Genomic DNA, 15,364 nt, shown 5'->3' on the forward strand with positions numbered 1-15,364 from the left:
ACGGAAGGCTTTGTATCATCATCTGCGTGGTCAGCTTAAATATGATCCTGGCTTTGAATAAGCCAATCCTACTAGGTAGTATAGAGACATCACAGGACTTTTCGCCAGCGTGCAAAGATGTAGATCTTCTTCCTCGTGACCAAAATTTCCAATGACGGAAACGCGGCGGAAGTTTTTTGTGCCTAATTTAGACGCAGGGTACTTCTCCGCAACATTTCTGGCACAAGTTTCTGCAGATGGCGGGTTTTCTGCGTTTTTGTCAGGTTTCCGACATCTTCTGGACACGACGTACCAGAGATTGGATGACACGTGTAGTTTCCATGCTTGTGTAGGGGGTGATGTTCCCTGTACGTCCACTTCTATGGCTCCTTCCACTGCACGCTGAGAGAAGAAGTATTACGACTGAAAGGAGTCTTGCTTCTCGCACGACGCCGTGGCCATCAACAACACTCGACACCTACCCTAGCCTTGGAATATGAGGTATTACTATCTGTGGGACGGGTGACACCTCTGATCAAGTGGTTTGGGTCTCGGATGGATAGTTGCTGGATGGATGTTACCTAGATAGGGGATCTATATTCGTCATCAAAGTTTGTCGGAAGTTCTCCCGCAAGCCTCTGGTGGATGTTGAACACGTACAATGACCAAAGATGACATTATCGTAAGTAAATTAACTTCATCCGGAATCAATGGTTACTGCAGATTATCGCATCAACAAGTAAAGCTAGACAACCTCAAAACGATGACCTGCCTTCCTGGTGAGGATTCCAGTCTGAGTTCCCATGAACTTGGACGAGGCAGAGATGTAGATGGAACATGACCTTCAGAACATGAAGCAGATAGTGAAAGTAAACATCGACGACGAGATCCCGAGATTCTAAGATACGTACATTGGTTAGAGTCGCCCTGGAGTAGCGTATCCCGTGCGACTAGAACATTACCAAAAATCGTGCGTTTGTTTGCCCTCAAGCACTATTAGGCCCTTACGATTCGTTGTAACCAAGACCTATTAGCATGGTTGTCAAAAAGGCATCAACCACGAGATTATAACACGCACATTAATATCGATCAAAGTCATCCCAGAGCAGCGCCATGCAACCTGTAGTACTCCCTTATGATTTGTCAATGCTCAGACAACTGACAGATCAGGAGTTCTACGAGAGCAGCACAAATGACCCATCATCTGCCCGAACACGAAGATGAAGAAAAGTCTGCCCTTCGCGGACGCTCAAATAGCTGACAGTGCGAGAGGACTATGAGACTACTTGGGCCTCGGAGAAGGAAAAGGGATGACGAGACAAGAGACTCCAGCATACATACATTGATTAGAGTCACCCTGGAGTAGCGTACTACCACCACAGGAACATCGCCAAAATCGTGCGTCGGTTTGCATTCGAGCATTATCAGGGCCCATGAAACACAGACCTAGCGCGGCTGTCAGAAAAAGCATAGACAACAATATTCTGACATACGCCCATCAAGTACTGTGGATCAGAGCCTGGAGTAGTGTGTCGAAGCCCAGACAGCTGGTGACCCAAGAATTCCACAGCACAGGGAACGTAGAGCCATCATCTGTCTGGGCATGAACACGATTCGTGAAAGCACAGGTCTGTATCCAAGCGCTATGCTCTTATGATCTGTCCGGGGATAAATGAGAAGTAACGCACGGCTGTCAAAAAAAACATAAACCACGATATTATAACATACGCACATGAATATTGACCAATGTTGCCTGGAGTAGGATGATAGACAAGAATTCCTGAGATAATCTGTCTGGGCGTAGAGAAGAAGAAGTGGCCGTGATTCGTGATAGCCCGAATCTCTGCGATCACACTGCAGACCCGAACTACCACCTATCTGGGCATAAAGAAGAAGAAATGACAGTAATCTGTGAAAGACCAGATGGTTGATAACGCTTCTGACCTTATCACCCGTACGGACTGCGGGGAAGAAGAAATGATGAAATAATCGGTGAAGACAGAAGTAGACTGTCGATATCCTGGAGGATTACTGACAAAGATTAGTATGGCGGAATATCGGTCATCAGATCGTCGGATATCCAGGTTGGCTTTCGTCGTGGATGTTCCTGGCAGGAAATAGCCAATTGCTGATCGACGTCAGAGCGCCACAGTATGATGGCGATCGTCTGGGGTCAAGCACAATTTCAATCAATAGCATCGAGTGGAGCGTGAATTTCAAAGACTTACGAGTCGAGTATATGCACTATCACGAACGTGCATGGGTCCGGATAAGGTGTGGAGAATCTTCAAGTCGGGATGCTTGATGCGTCTAACAGGGTAGATCGTGGGTGAGAGCGAGAGGAAACGCACAACTGGAGGCGAGGGTGAAATTTTGTAGATCTCCGAAAGTCTAACATTAAACCACAGGGAATAAAAACGCTCACCTCTATCTAGATGCAGATCAAGCGAGTCTCAAAGACAAAGATAAAGCGTACATCCGGAAGGAATGTTTAAGAACGAGTGATTCTGATATGCTCGACGGTCCTGACAGGAACGTACGGATAGTCAGATGTTAGGAAACTGTCGATGATAGAGGGGGCAGTACCCACCAATTTAATTCCTGAAGTAGTACGTAGAGGAGGAAAAAGTCAAGGCACAAGATATCAATACAGCTGGCAAAGAGCAATTTGCACTCGGTCTAAATAGGCTCCAGGCTCCTCCCTCACACCCACTCCAAAATACGATAAGTCATGAAAGTGGAGCGCGCCGATCAGCGTGGTTCTATGCATATGTATGGGCGGGCGTTTATATAAGGCAAGGAAGAAGATCGTTTATCACAGGAAGATCGGAGATATCGTAAAGTCCATTTGGAATCTGGATGGGCTGTAGGAATCCGAAGGACGAAATAGGGTTATGAGAGCGTGCGCCGCGCTGAAATGACTAGGTATGTATATAACGGCTATGTATGTTGAGCGATGGGCGGGTGCGGGGGTGCATCGATATCGTGATCTTGGTACATAGGTCAATTGATGATTTGTGGTCCGAACTGGCAGCCCAGGCTTGAGAGCGGTGGTTACGGAGGTTGACTCGGAGGAGGGAAATGATGGTTCTGGAGTACGGACCGGTTGGTATTTTGGTGAAAAAGTGGAGAACAGGAGGAGAGTCTCGCGAATATGACGGTAACGCAGGAACGTTGACAAGGGTAGCGTTATGCCTCCGTGGTATGGTTAGGGGGCAACCAATGAAGAAAAGAGGGGAATTCAAATGAACGGGGTAAGTGAGAGCAAGGGTAAATATTGGAGGGGGAAATTAATGATACTTTTATCGATGGAGATCGATGGCGTGAAGTTGTCTTTTATAGAGATAAGCTGCTTGGGCTAGAACAGCAGGTGTTCCAACAAGTGTGGCGGAATTGATCTGTAGACTAATTAAATAGGAGGAAGACGTGCTTCGATTAGACAATTGCAAATAGGAAGACAGGCCAATCAGGGTATGTCCTGTACAAACCAACATTGATCATACGGACGTTGTGGTAAAATACGTAAGAGGTGGACGAGGAAGGAGCACGCAGGCACGAGCGATGGCGGGAGAATTGACTGACCATAAGCCAGCTGGTCGAGACAATCGATCTAGATCGACGGGGGCAGACATATAGCAGCGGCTGCCGCTGAAGTTTGAACGCGGTCGCAGCGCGTCTCATTGATGGTCGCTAGTTCAACATGGTGAACCCAATGCCTATGAGAAGTCTACTGCAAATCTGTGATCGTCACGAGTAGTATGGAACACTATACTCACGCAGCACAGCGCACAATAAAATGAGCGATACAGCACGCATCCTGGGGCCTAGACATGGACGAACGGAGCTCGTACCCCTGGAGTAAATAAACATGCATTCAGAGCTAGTGACAAGCCACGCGGAATTTCGCCTATCTACAGCATGTAATCATATCCATCCCACACACTACCCCGACCCGCGTACACATATATGTATGCACGCGACACGAGGCGGGATTATTCAATATTGCACCAGAAAAACCACTTCAGGAACTGCAATGAGCAATGCGGTGCCTGTACACAGTGGTGCGTTGATTGAGGTGTCGGTGGTACCAGCAAATTGCAAGGGACATAGAGAAAGGAGGAAAGAGAGAGACTCGACTTCCGAGAGACTGCGAAAGAATCTCGGTGAATTTTGACGCTGAAAGACCGGGAACTTAGAAGCTCTTGTTGAGGTGCAGTAGTAAACCATGAAAAGCTTTATTACAAACAAAGCGATTCCGAGCCACATCAGATGTCGATGAGCTTGTGACAGCAGCCCGAGCCTTATTATGAAGATAAAAAAACAAAGAGTCTGGAGGCGGATGATGTGAGTTGAGTTCAGTTTGCATATGTTGAATCCGCAAGGTGTTGTCAAACACGCGCAAACATGTTCCCTTCGCCAATTCGTCACGGTGGTATAGCTTACTCAGGGCTAAGTTGCGCGCAATGTCGTTCCGTCTAATACAGTCCTATACGCATATGCCTGAAGCATAGTTCAAGAAAGCTAAAAGACTCAGCTACTCTTATTCCGCACACATACCGACCGTTTCTCACTTTTTCATCCACTGACATGAAGTCCGTCTTTTCCTGCGTAAGACGCTCTTGAACGTCTTCTTCGTCCAAGCACACAACAAGCACACGAACGGTTTCAACTCCAATATTCTCGGCTCGTTGTCTTCATCAATGATTATACAGAGCTTTGGATCTCAAGTACAGTGCACAATTGTAGGAAGCTGAACGACGCAACTCTTTCCAACCCACTCGCCCTCAATCTGCACACCCATAACTCACCCATCAACGCGGTGAATGCCCGACCAAATCTGTCAGCAAGTCCACCCTTTTCTGCGGAGGCCGCTATTCAAAGTCGTTTTCTTGGTCAGAGCACACAGCAAGTACGTGAACTGTTTCAATGTCTTCTGGTCCGTCGTCTGGATTGATATGACGAACGAACCACTCCGGAGGCACTGAGCGGCCCTTGGGATTGAAACAATCTTTGCGTGCTAAACCATGCATGCCCACCCAATCTTGAATGAGCTCGAACGCTCGCGTCATGGTAAGCTCGTCGTATCCTTTGTCATCGCAACCAATCAACGCTTCTGGTCAGTGTTGTTCCGTAAACTGGATAAGATAGTCAGGAGTGACCGCATATCCATAGCACTGAACATGAGGCTGGATTTTGGGACGGACGAGCTTGAAGGGTCATGGTCTCATGGGATGTGGCACCGCGGCGATCTTAAAGCTAGATGGAAATTACTGATGGGAAAAGAAATCTACCTTTGGGATCTCGAATGACTTCGAAAGAATAGAAGACATGTTTGCATCAGAGAGTTGGGCACAAGTTGCTGGTGAATGGCTGCAAAGTGATAGTGGAGAATAGACAATCGCGAGGCTGAATTCCGTGTTATATATGTATTCCACATAGCCACATCTCAAGTTGTGGAAAATCAATGCCTCACAACTCGACCCATAGCGCACCATCCCAATTGTAGGAGTGTAATTGGTACAGTGGGAGTTTTGGTGGATGTGGTGATCACAGACGAGAGAGAGCGCGAAGTGAGCTGTTAAGATAAATATATTATCTCAGTCTTCGATAAGAACTCGGCGTGATACGGCTATGTTAATGCTACGCATGTGGCCGACGCGACAAGCCGGCGGCGGAGTCGAATGATAGGAACGAGTCTACACCCGTTGTGCCTTCGGCACATGTCTACATATTATTTATTTGTATCAAATCAATAATGTCTTACATCTTACATTTACAAAATACATCAGGAAAACCCTCCCCCAGGTAATTACTCTAAACTATGATAATTCTCGCTAATCCTCAAGTATTATCTCAAACTATGGGCTTTAGAATGATTAGTTTTTTTAGAAGGACTTTTTTACCCCCTTGATTAAAAAGGATAATTATCATGATTTCGAAGCCAATATCGTGAATTTCAGAGAGTATATTTCGAATGTTGCATAGTGAATCACACGCATCAGATGGTGTTACGAGCAAAACAGACTAATATTTGATCAAAGGATATACATAACACAAAGCCAACTTAAAAGACTAGGCAAATTAAGGTGCGATACATGAATCTGGGATTTTGACAGGTATAGATCAGCGTGAATACAGGACCTAATCATCTGCCATGCCATCCAGGTCGAGTAGCCCCAGTGCATCTCAATGCTCATTGGCGAAATGATCATTCCCCTTCCATTTCAAGGTCCTTCAAGTAGCAGAGTCAGTATCTGAGTTGAAACAGCACAATGTATACCCGCAAAACTTACTGTACAGCTTCGTAAATATCAGCCATCATGCAATGAAACTTGCCTGGTGCATCCCTCTTCACGTCCTCAAGGAACTTGATGTGAAACACATATGTCTCGCTGAATTGATTCCCTGTAAAGTTGAACTTCCCTGGTGAGCCAAGTGTTTTCCAGAAAAGGGCTGCATAGACCTTTCAAATGAATCAATATAGCAAAAAGATCAGTAGAAAGGATGGTACTGCTGTTGCCACAAGTGCCAGTAATGGAATGGGGCATTCAGGACGATTGCCCTTGTTGTTTGCCAGTCTGGCAAAGTGCTCGGCAAACTTGATGCCGATAGACTTCGCATCGCTGAAGACTCCCTCATATATGAGAAAGATCAGCAGGTCACCCTGGTAGGGTTTTTTGCCTATTGGTGAAGCATCATTGTTCGACTGTTGATGAAAAATGTTAGTTAGAGGCTAGCGAAGACCAACAGACGAATTTACTCATGTCAAACCTCAATGCATATATGTATGCATGCTGCTCCATCAATTTCTTCGCCTTGACCATGTTATTGCTGAAATGAAAGTAACTATCGATGTTGGTGCAGGTGGCCACTTTCAGGTCACGGCGCAATAATGGAATGCGTGGCTCCACTAAAGTAGCGAGGTGAGCAGCATACTGCGCATCAGTTTGAAGACATTCTTTAATGGCGTGTGCACCGCGATTCTGAGCCACTGTTAGTAATGACTGCAGAGCGACTTGGTTTTTGTCCACAAGCTCAGGATAAGCATCGACAAATATAATGTAACCTTTGGCATCAACAATCGCATCCCGCACTACTCGCCGAGTCTCGTTATTTTGATCAAGTAATTTGATGTGTCCCTTCTCTGTTCGAATGAGAGACGCGATGGTCTGAGCCGATTGAGTCAGTGCAGAGTTGGGTTCAACCTTTGGAGCACCTTCAATGTTGCTAGAGTAAGGCTCAGAGGACTTGCCACAAGCAGTGGTGGTTTCATCAGAAACACCGTCACCGTTGTCGAAATCGCGCCAGGTTGGAATCTAAAGATTGTGTCAAGTCTAGTATGCAGCCTGAGTGCTGTTCAATATATATATACTCACCTCTGCAGCTTGTTTGGCATCACAGGCAGACTGGGTTTTGCCACGAGATTTAACTTGCATTGACTTCAAGTTGACTTTAATGTTGCTGACAAGTGAAGGGACCTTGAGTCACAATCATTGGTGTCACGGTGAGTACAGCTGACAAAGTAAACAAACACTAACAAACACTAACCTCGTCTGAGAGCATCCTGGCGGTTGACTCAGGATCCTCAGGCTCGCCCTCACTCTCCTCACAGTCAGCATCAGAATCATTACCATTCGCGAGATCCTCCTCCTGATCTTCATCAGACTCGAATAATGCTGAGACATCGCACATGGTGTATGTGCGAGTGAGTTTGTTTGGATGGCGATAAACGACTGTTGGCATGTGTACACGGTCATGTGAGTAAGATTCCCTTGAGCCATCACTGTCATGACTAACCTTGACGCTTATCAGGTTCCAAGTCTGCACTGTCATTAGATTCATTGCCATCCTCCTCTGAGTCATCTGCAATGGTACTATGTTTATGCTCTATCATGGGCCACTAAGGTTAGTACCGATATCTATGTTCCATATAGACTCTTAGTGACGCACTCAGTTTTGAAGGTAAACTTTTGTTGCTCAGGCTGCAAGTGGTCTGAGTTGCATTCGGCACATCTGCTTTTGTGCGCGGCACATTACCTGATTCAAGGTGAGTATTTGGCTTATATAGTCAAAAACCAAGATCACTGATGTGAATCTTTTTCGCTTTGACTGGTTTAGGCTTGGCCACAGCTGATGGTGGGTTTGGTGATGCTTGACGAGTGACTTTCCTTGCCAACTTATTAGGCATCCATACTCAAGTTGGAGGTGAGTATCAATTTTGCTGTGAAGACTTGCATGCTTACCTGCATTTTCCATAGCCTTTGTCTTTGCATTTCGCGGCTCTATGGACGCCCTGTGAGCCTATGCTGATGGTGAGCTGTCAGACTTGTCACTCACCACGAGACTGAACTCGAGGTGTGGACATTGTATATAGATTGAAAGGACGAGAACTTGAAGCTAACAAAGAACATTGGAAGGAATATTTAAGGTCGAAAAAAGCAGCGAGGTGAGGGAATGGCATAGCCTCATCGGAGGCAGTTCATTATTCGTTTCAAGGTGCGTCTAGTAACCCAAGCCAGGTTCAATTGAGCTGACATCAGACGCTAGGAATTTTTCGTGTGCCAGTGTATCGTTGATTAGGCGCTGACGACAACTTCAGTAAGTTTGTGAGTATATCGTTGATTGGGCACTGACGACAACTTCAGTAAGTTTGTGAGTGTATCGTTGATGATAAAGTGGTACACCTTGACGACAACTTCAGTAAGTTTGCGAGTGCATCATTGATGATCCTTGACGACAACTTCAGTAAGTTTGCGAGTGTATCGTTGATTGGGGGCTGATCCACCTCCTCTACACCAGTTCTGTTGACATCTCGTCCGCCTGCAAATTTTAGTGTTGCCATTTGAAATTGCGTTGGAGGCAGTTGAAGTTTTTGCATGCAAAGTTGATTAGGTTAGTGGGATGTCATTACGGTGCTATCATTATGGTCTCACTCCCCAGAAGTTTTCGCTCCCTGGAAATTTTCACCTGCAGGGACGCAATCACGCTCGGACGCAATCATGCTCACGCTCTCCAGATTTGTACTACTCTCATATTGTCTTTGTGAGGTCATTCGCACTCAAGGTCCTTATCTCCAAGATCGCAGCAACATATACGCAATCATGCTCGCGCTATTGTCTTTGCGAGGTCATTCGCACTCAATCTTCTGCCACTATGTCCACTTGATGCCCTGCTTGTTTCCATGACGATTTCACTGTTACTGGTCTCAGTCAACATCTTGCCAAGAGCCGCAACCCAGATTGTCGAGCACTGTACCATCAGTCGCGCTCCCAAGTACATACCAGTGAACAACAAAATGAGCCTGACGATCCAGATGGAGGATATGGAGAAGACGAGCCTGGGGACAAGTTTCCACAGTGGGGTCAAGAGCAATATGGCAGTAGTGATGGAGATGGAGATGAAGATGACGAGGGGTGGAATTTCAAACCTGAATGGGAGCCTCCCATTGAAGAGCAAGTCGAGGATGTGGGCATGGATACCATTGAAGATTTGGCTGATGAAGATGAACACCGTACTCACCAGGATATTCAGGCACACGTGCAAGGGAAGCATGGTTGTGTGGTTGTGCCCTACCCAGATCCGCGTGCTGGCCAGAAAATAACTTGCTGTCGTGCTGCAAACGCAGAATATGAGGCGCATCTGGCCAATGAGGAGGAGAATTTGTATCACCCTTTTGCATTCAAGATGGAATGGGAGGTTGCAAGATGGGCCAAGCTTCGTGGTCTGAGTTCGATGGCATTGTCAGACTTGCTCGCAATTGAGGGGGTAAGTTGGATACCATTTATTCTGAAAGTCATTGTACTAATAATTTGACAGGTCAGTGAATGCTTATCACTCTCATTCAAGAATGCAAATGAGTTGAATGCTATTGTCGACCATGGACTTCCGACAGGCCGTCCAAAGTTCAAACCTGAGCAGATCGTTGTCGCTGGAGAAGCGTTTGACGTCTATTATTGTGATGTCATCAAATGTGTCAAGTCGTTGTACGGTGATCTGGACTTCGCCAAATATCTAGCATTTGCCCCTGAGCGACATTATTCTGATGAAGACGAGACAATTCGTCTCTTTCATGATATGCACACTGGAAAATGGTGGTGGGATACACAGGTACAAAGAACTGATTATGTCTGTACGAGATATGATACTTACAATACTTTAGAAAAAACTTGACCAGCACAGTCCAGGCGGCACCATTATTCCCATCATTATCTCGTCCGACAAAACACAAGTAACATTGTTCCGCAACAAGTCCATCTATCCTGTCTATCTCACCATTGGCAACATCCCAAAGGAAATCTGACGCAAGCCTTTGCGTGGTGCACATATACTTCTAGCTTATTTACCATGTACACGGCTTCAGCATATCACCAACAAAGCTTCATGCTGCCAAACTTTGGCAAACATTTATCACGCATGCTTGCGCTGTGTTCTCGCTCCACTGAAATCTATAGGAGTAGATGGGCTTCATATGGCTAGTGGGGATGGTGCCCTCTGCCGTTGCCACCCATTATTTGCCAGCTTCATTGGTGACTACCCAGAACAGCTTCTTGTGACTGGGATCAAGTTTGGAGAGTGTCCAAAATGCAACGTGGACGTGGATGAAACGGGTAGCAATACGGCTCCTTTTCATTTATGAAACCTGACCAAGGTGCTAGATGCCCTTGCTGCTCTCAATGAAGGGAATCTATCGTTTGTTTGTGCTTGCTCGGCAGCAGGCATCAAGCCCATTGTCCATCCTTTCTGGGAAGATCTTGCATTCACCAATATATTCCATGCGATCACACCAGACGTGTTACACCAATTATATCAAGGCTTGATAAAGCATCTCTTAGGTTGGTTGTCAGCTGCCTGTGGAGCAGCCGAAATCGACGCTCGGTGTCGTCATCTTCCTCCCAATCACCATATACATCTGTTCAGCAAGGGTATCACCTGCTTGTCACGTATAAGCGGAACTGAACACGCTCAAATCCGCCGGTTTCTCCTTGGTATCGTGATTGGCATCTGTTTGCCCAATAATCTAAATGCGGGCTGTCTTCTACGAGCAGTGCAAGGCCTACTGGACTTCCTCTATCTTGCTCAATATCCTTGTCATAGCTCCGAGACCCTACAGCTGCTTGATGACGCACTCAATCTTTTCCACGAGAATAAGGATATCTTTGTTGACCTCGGTATCCGTTTGAATTTCAATTTTCCAAAACTTCACACCGCTCACCACTACTCTGCCATGATTATGATGTTCGGTATGACGGACAATTATAATACTGAGTACACCGAATGACTTCACATCGATTTTGCGAAGGACACTTACCATGCTACAAATCACAAAGATGAATTTGTGCAGATGACATGCTGGCTTGAGCAGAAGGAGATGATTATGTGCCATGACAAGTATGTCAACTGGTGATGTGCTGGTGTTGAAGAGACTATCCCTTACCATTCACGCCCCCCTGATATGACTTTTTGTCAGCTTCAATCTGTGGTGAAGCACCCTAGTGCAAAGGCCATCAGTATAGACAAGCTGGTCGAAGACTACGGCGCTACCTATTTCCGTGAAGCACTTGCACACTATATCACACAACTCAATCATGCCAATGATTCTATCCCCCTCGGTAGTCAAACACTGGATGTGTTAGCACAGGACGTCCATTTCCCATTCCGAACTCTCCCTGTTTTTCACAAGGTAAAGTGGCTCTCGGTAGACACTCGTGGTCACGATGATGCAACAGCCACGTTGGACGCTGTATATGCAAGACCACAACGGAGTTCAGGTTTGGGTCTGCGGCCTCACCGTTCAGATACTGCTCTGGTGAGCATTGGTGGGAATCCAGATGTTGTTAGTGGAGGTATAGAAGGTATGTTTAGCCACCACTATTTGCTAAGGATAGAGTCACTCACAGTCGTCTGAATCTAGGAGTCTGTGTTGGGCAAGTACGAATCATTTTCTCGTTACCTTCAAAATCAGTTCCACTCCTGTTTCCACCAACAGTCAAGGTTCCCAATCACTTCGCTTACATTGAATGGTTTGCACCATTTCCTTCGGCTCCCAATCGACACCATGGACTTTACAAGCTCTCGCGATCATTGCATGGTGGTGAAAAAATAGCAAGTATTGTGCCGTTGGCAAATATTGTGCATAGTGTCCATCTGATACTGAATTTTGGTGCCGTCGTCCCATGAGAGTGGATGAGTGATACAGTTCTTGATAATTGTAACACTTTTTGGTTGAACTCATACATAGATAGATATACATTTTCTTTATTCAAATGATTATTGAGAATCTCATTGTACATTATCGTCTTTTAGCTGGTTTTATCCTAATACCTGTAGATACATAGAATTCTCTGAATTACATCATTTTATGAAATTTATGTGTTTTTTCCCCCAGGAGGTTTTTCCTGATGTACTATATACTTTTGTTTTAGTTGTGAGAAAATAGGACACAGGACACAGGAGAATTTTTTGGGAAGGGTAAGAGTCAACAGCAAGACACAAACAGTGAGACTGAAGTTTACCTGGGACACCGGCTTGCAATCCCGTGGCCTCGTGCCTCGGCCAGCAGGATGCAAGCCAGTGTCCCAGGTAACCTTCAGTCAAACTGTTTGTGTCTTGCTATTAACTCATACACTTCCTCCCAATTATCTGATTTCTGATTTCCTATCTCCCATGTCCCATGGTCTCATGTCCCACTGTCCTGTTGTCCTGTTGTCCTGTTGTCCTGTTGTCCCATGTCCCATGTCCTGTGTCCCATGTCCCGTGTCCCGTGTCCTGTGTCCCGTGTCCCATGTCCCATGTCCCGTTGTAGGATGCGGATTGGTGCTGACATGGTACTTCCTTGTTCTGCCGATCCACGGCAATATATGCTCAACCCCCCTGCTCTATCCGACTCCTTGCCAATCGTGATCCTGCTGTGGGTGAGGAAAATAGACTCTGTGTGGATCAGAAGTCTAACAAGGGCGCGAGGCTTATACTCATCCCGAGGGGATTGCTACTGGGTAGTGAGTCCTCAAATAAGTGCGAGGAAACAAAGACTAGACTCTGTCTAGCGACCCGAAGGGTTCTGGTCCTTACTAGGACTGGGAACACAAAGATGCGGAGGGTTCCCGACGAGCAGAACTCAGCATGCGACGAGCGGAACTAATGCACGATGAGCGGAACTAACGGAACTAACGTGGAACAAACAGAAAAAATGAGGAACAAATGGAACTAATGGGGAACAAACGGAGGGAAAAGAAGCTACGAGCCTGCAGGAGGATGATTGGGCAAAGTCAGACCAGGCTTGTGTCTGGTACTTGCTCCAAGTCGTCGGATCCAATGTCGGGTGTTTCGAGCGGAACTCACGGGGGTGGGAACAATGCAATGGGATCAGGAATAGATTTGGGAAGATATTTTAGACAGTGAGTGGAGTACTGGGAAGTACTCTGTAAGTGGAAGTGGAGTCGAGTCTATAAGAAGGTAAAAAACTAAGATCCCATCTATTGCTACCTATATAGGAAGGGGTTCCGAAATGAGCTATGCTACAACCGGGTGAGGCTGTGAGATAAGGAATCAGTCCTGAGTAGTGGAAGGATCCATATAAGTACCGTAACACATGGGAAATGAGATAGGAACATGTTAGTAACATGAGGAACGTAGCTAGTACTCACCAGCGAGGATGGAAGGACATGGACAGGATGGAGGAGGACGTTCTGAGGGCTAAAGGAATATGGTGCATGTGGTACGCGATTGTTCCGCTGGGTTCCGCTTGGTTCCGTGTAGCAGACGGCTTGGGGAAGATGCGGATGGGTAGCGGGATGGTAGTGGAACACATGGGAAAATGGTGGGAAGGCATGGGAATTATACAGGATACGGGCCTACAGTGGGGACGTTCCCCACACCGCTCATACACATTCAAGCCACTTGCACAAGCGAATTGGCTGATGAAGAATCAACGCGCATCATCGGTCGGTCGCGCACGTGTTTTGCCCCTCTAGCTCACAGATACTCAGATGAACCCCATATCCATCCATCCTTGTTCACTGGTGCGTAGTATATTCCTCTTTGGTTTATTTGACAAAATACAGTACCTTTACCTCTCAAACTCCCCTATTACGTCGCCCTAAGCGGCTCGGACTAGCTTACTCTCAAATATCCCCATACATATCACAGATGATCAACTGCATGTCCCACATATATCTCTAGTGAACTGCGAGGTAGCCCGGGCATCCCAAGCGATGATTATCTCCATTACTTACCTAGTAGCCAATTTTGTACTTAAGGAGCGCCTGCCCGTTGTTGCAATGCAGTTAATTCTCACTCAGAAGCCGTGTCTTTTGTGTTCTGTTCCTTTCTGATCTCATTCCCGTGTCTGTCCGCATGTTCTCCTTGAAACCTCCATTCTTCATCAAACTACCTTGGTCGGCCACACTCACTTGCACACTGCATAGCGGTTGGTAGAAATTATAGTTGATCGGCTTTGCGGGTGACTGTTCACGCTGAACATATATTGGATCAGCCGCTCTTTGACTTGTTGTCGTGCCCCTTGTATTTTATACTGAGGCAGCAATTCAGTTTGCTTTGTTCTGCTTCCCCCGGGTCGAACTGAACATTATAGGCTCACTACTCGAATCGGCCGTTATCGCGCTGAGGTCGTAGTGGAATTTGCTCCTTACACCATGTCCCATGTCCCGTGTCCCATGTCCCGTGTCCCATGTCCCATGTCCCAGATTGCAAGCGAGTGTCCCAGGTAAACTTCAGTCTCACTGTTTGTGTCTTGCTGTTGACTCATGCCTTTTCCTCCCATCTCCCATTTCCTGTCTTCTATACAAACTCTCCTGTCCACCTGTCCTCCTGTCCTCCTGTCCTCCTGTCCTCCTGTCCTCCTGTCCTCCTGTCCTCCTGTCCTCCTGTCCTCCCATTATCTTCCTGTCATCCTCCCTATTTACTCCCATCCTCTCATCTCCCCATTTCACCCCATTTCTCCATTCTCCATCTTTCCATTCCCATGTTTACCCATTGCCCATTATTTTTGCATTTTTTGCATTGTTTGCATTTTTCACATTTTTCTACTGGCTTGGTGTCCTCTTTTCTCTTTTCCCCAAAAAATCCCACAATCCCTTTTTGTCCTTCAATTTTTACTATTTATCATCATGTATCACAGTTACAGTACATATAAAATCATTGTTGTGCAAAATGGAGGGCCAGTGAGCACCTGCCAATCCCATCTTTCTATTTTCGCATTTTCCACATTTTCTATTTGCTTGGTGTATCCCATTGTGGCTCAATTTTTACAAATTCCCAATTTTGGACAGCAAGCTCATATAGTAGGGGACAATGGTTTTCGCAAATTCAAACTCCAGTTGACAGAACCACGTGGGATGCTTTTTTCAGCCACTTTAGTGAAATAACT

General features: G+C 46.2%; 5 protein-coding genes across 5 annotated transcripts; 1 reads left to right on the forward strand and 4 right to left on the reverse strand.

Moving 5' to 3' along the window:
- Positions 1–622: 622 nt before the first annotated feature.
- EDB91DRAFT_1291140 (uncharacterized protein) lies at positions 623–2,712 on the reverse strand (the record flags this gene model as incomplete). The annotated part of the gene is made up of 10 exons (XM_041324850.1): positions 623–821; positions 988–1,006; positions 1,321–1,434; positions 1,486–1,609; positions 1,668–1,669; positions 1,712–1,853; positions 2,208–2,332; positions 2,405–2,410; positions 2,456–2,504; positions 2,689–2,712. The coding sequence occupies 10 exons, from the start codon at positions 2,710–2,712 to the stop codon at positions 725–727; spliced, it is 702 nt and encodes a 233-aa protein (XP_041175926.1). The 3' UTR covers positions 623–724.
- Positions 2,713–4,390: 1,678 nt separating this feature from the next.
- EDB91DRAFT_1337310 (uncharacterized protein) lies at positions 4,391–5,048 on the reverse strand (the record flags this gene model as incomplete). Its single annotated transcript, XM_041325575.1, has 4 exons — positions 4,391–4,465; positions 4,537–4,671; positions 4,788–4,816; positions 4,893–5,048. 4 exons carry the CDS (start codon positions 5,046–5,048, stop codon positions 4,429–4,431), a joined length of 357 nt encoding a protein of 118 aa, XP_041175927.1. The 3' UTR covers positions 4,391–4,428.
- A 1,117-nt stretch (positions 5,049–6,165) lies between these two features.
- On the reverse strand, positions 6,166–8,344 carry EDB91DRAFT_1083165 (uncharacterized protein; the record flags this gene model as incomplete). The annotated part of the gene is made up of 10 exons (XM_041315587.1): positions 6,166–6,211; positions 6,273–6,442; positions 6,491–6,685; positions 6,732–7,295; positions 7,356–7,457; positions 7,528–7,655; positions 7,777–7,842; positions 7,930–8,016; positions 8,223–8,261; positions 8,317–8,344. The coding sequence occupies 10 exons, from the start codon at positions 8,342–8,344 to the stop codon at positions 6,166–6,168; spliced, it is 1,425 nt and encodes a 474-aa protein (XP_041175928.1).
- A 1,106-nt stretch (positions 8,345–9,450) lies between these two features.
- EDB91DRAFT_1237953 (uncharacterized protein) lies at positions 9,451–12,246 on the forward strand (the record flags this gene model as incomplete). Its single annotated transcript, XM_041321648.1, has 9 exons — positions 9,451–9,744; positions 9,796–10,086; positions 10,139–10,240; positions 10,286–10,586; positions 10,635–11,219; positions 11,307–11,371; positions 11,447–11,831; positions 11,891–12,139; positions 12,176–12,246. 9 exons carry the CDS (start codon positions 9,451–9,453, stop codon positions 12,244–12,246), a joined length of 2,343 nt encoding a protein of 780 aa, XP_041175929.1.
- Positions 12,247–14,261: 2,015 nt separating this feature from the next.
- EDB91DRAFT_1083167 (uncharacterized protein) lies at positions 14,262–15,126 on the reverse strand (the record flags this gene model as incomplete). Its single annotated transcript, XM_041315588.1, has 5 exons — positions 14,262–14,394; positions 14,576–14,717; positions 14,798–14,947; positions 15,015–15,092; positions 15,120–15,126. 5 exons carry the CDS (start codon positions 15,124–15,126, stop codon positions 14,262–14,264), a joined length of 510 nt encoding a protein of 169 aa, XP_041175930.1.
- Positions 15,127–15,364: the final 238 nt, after the last annotated feature.

This window comes from Suillus paluster, assembly GCF_016628075.1.
Source record: "Suillus paluster strain FC165 chromosome Unknown EDB91scaffold_36, whole genome shotgun sequence".
Taxonomy (NCBI): Eukaryota; Fungi; Basidiomycota; class Agaricomycetes; order Boletales; family Suillaceae; genus Suillus; species Suillus paluster.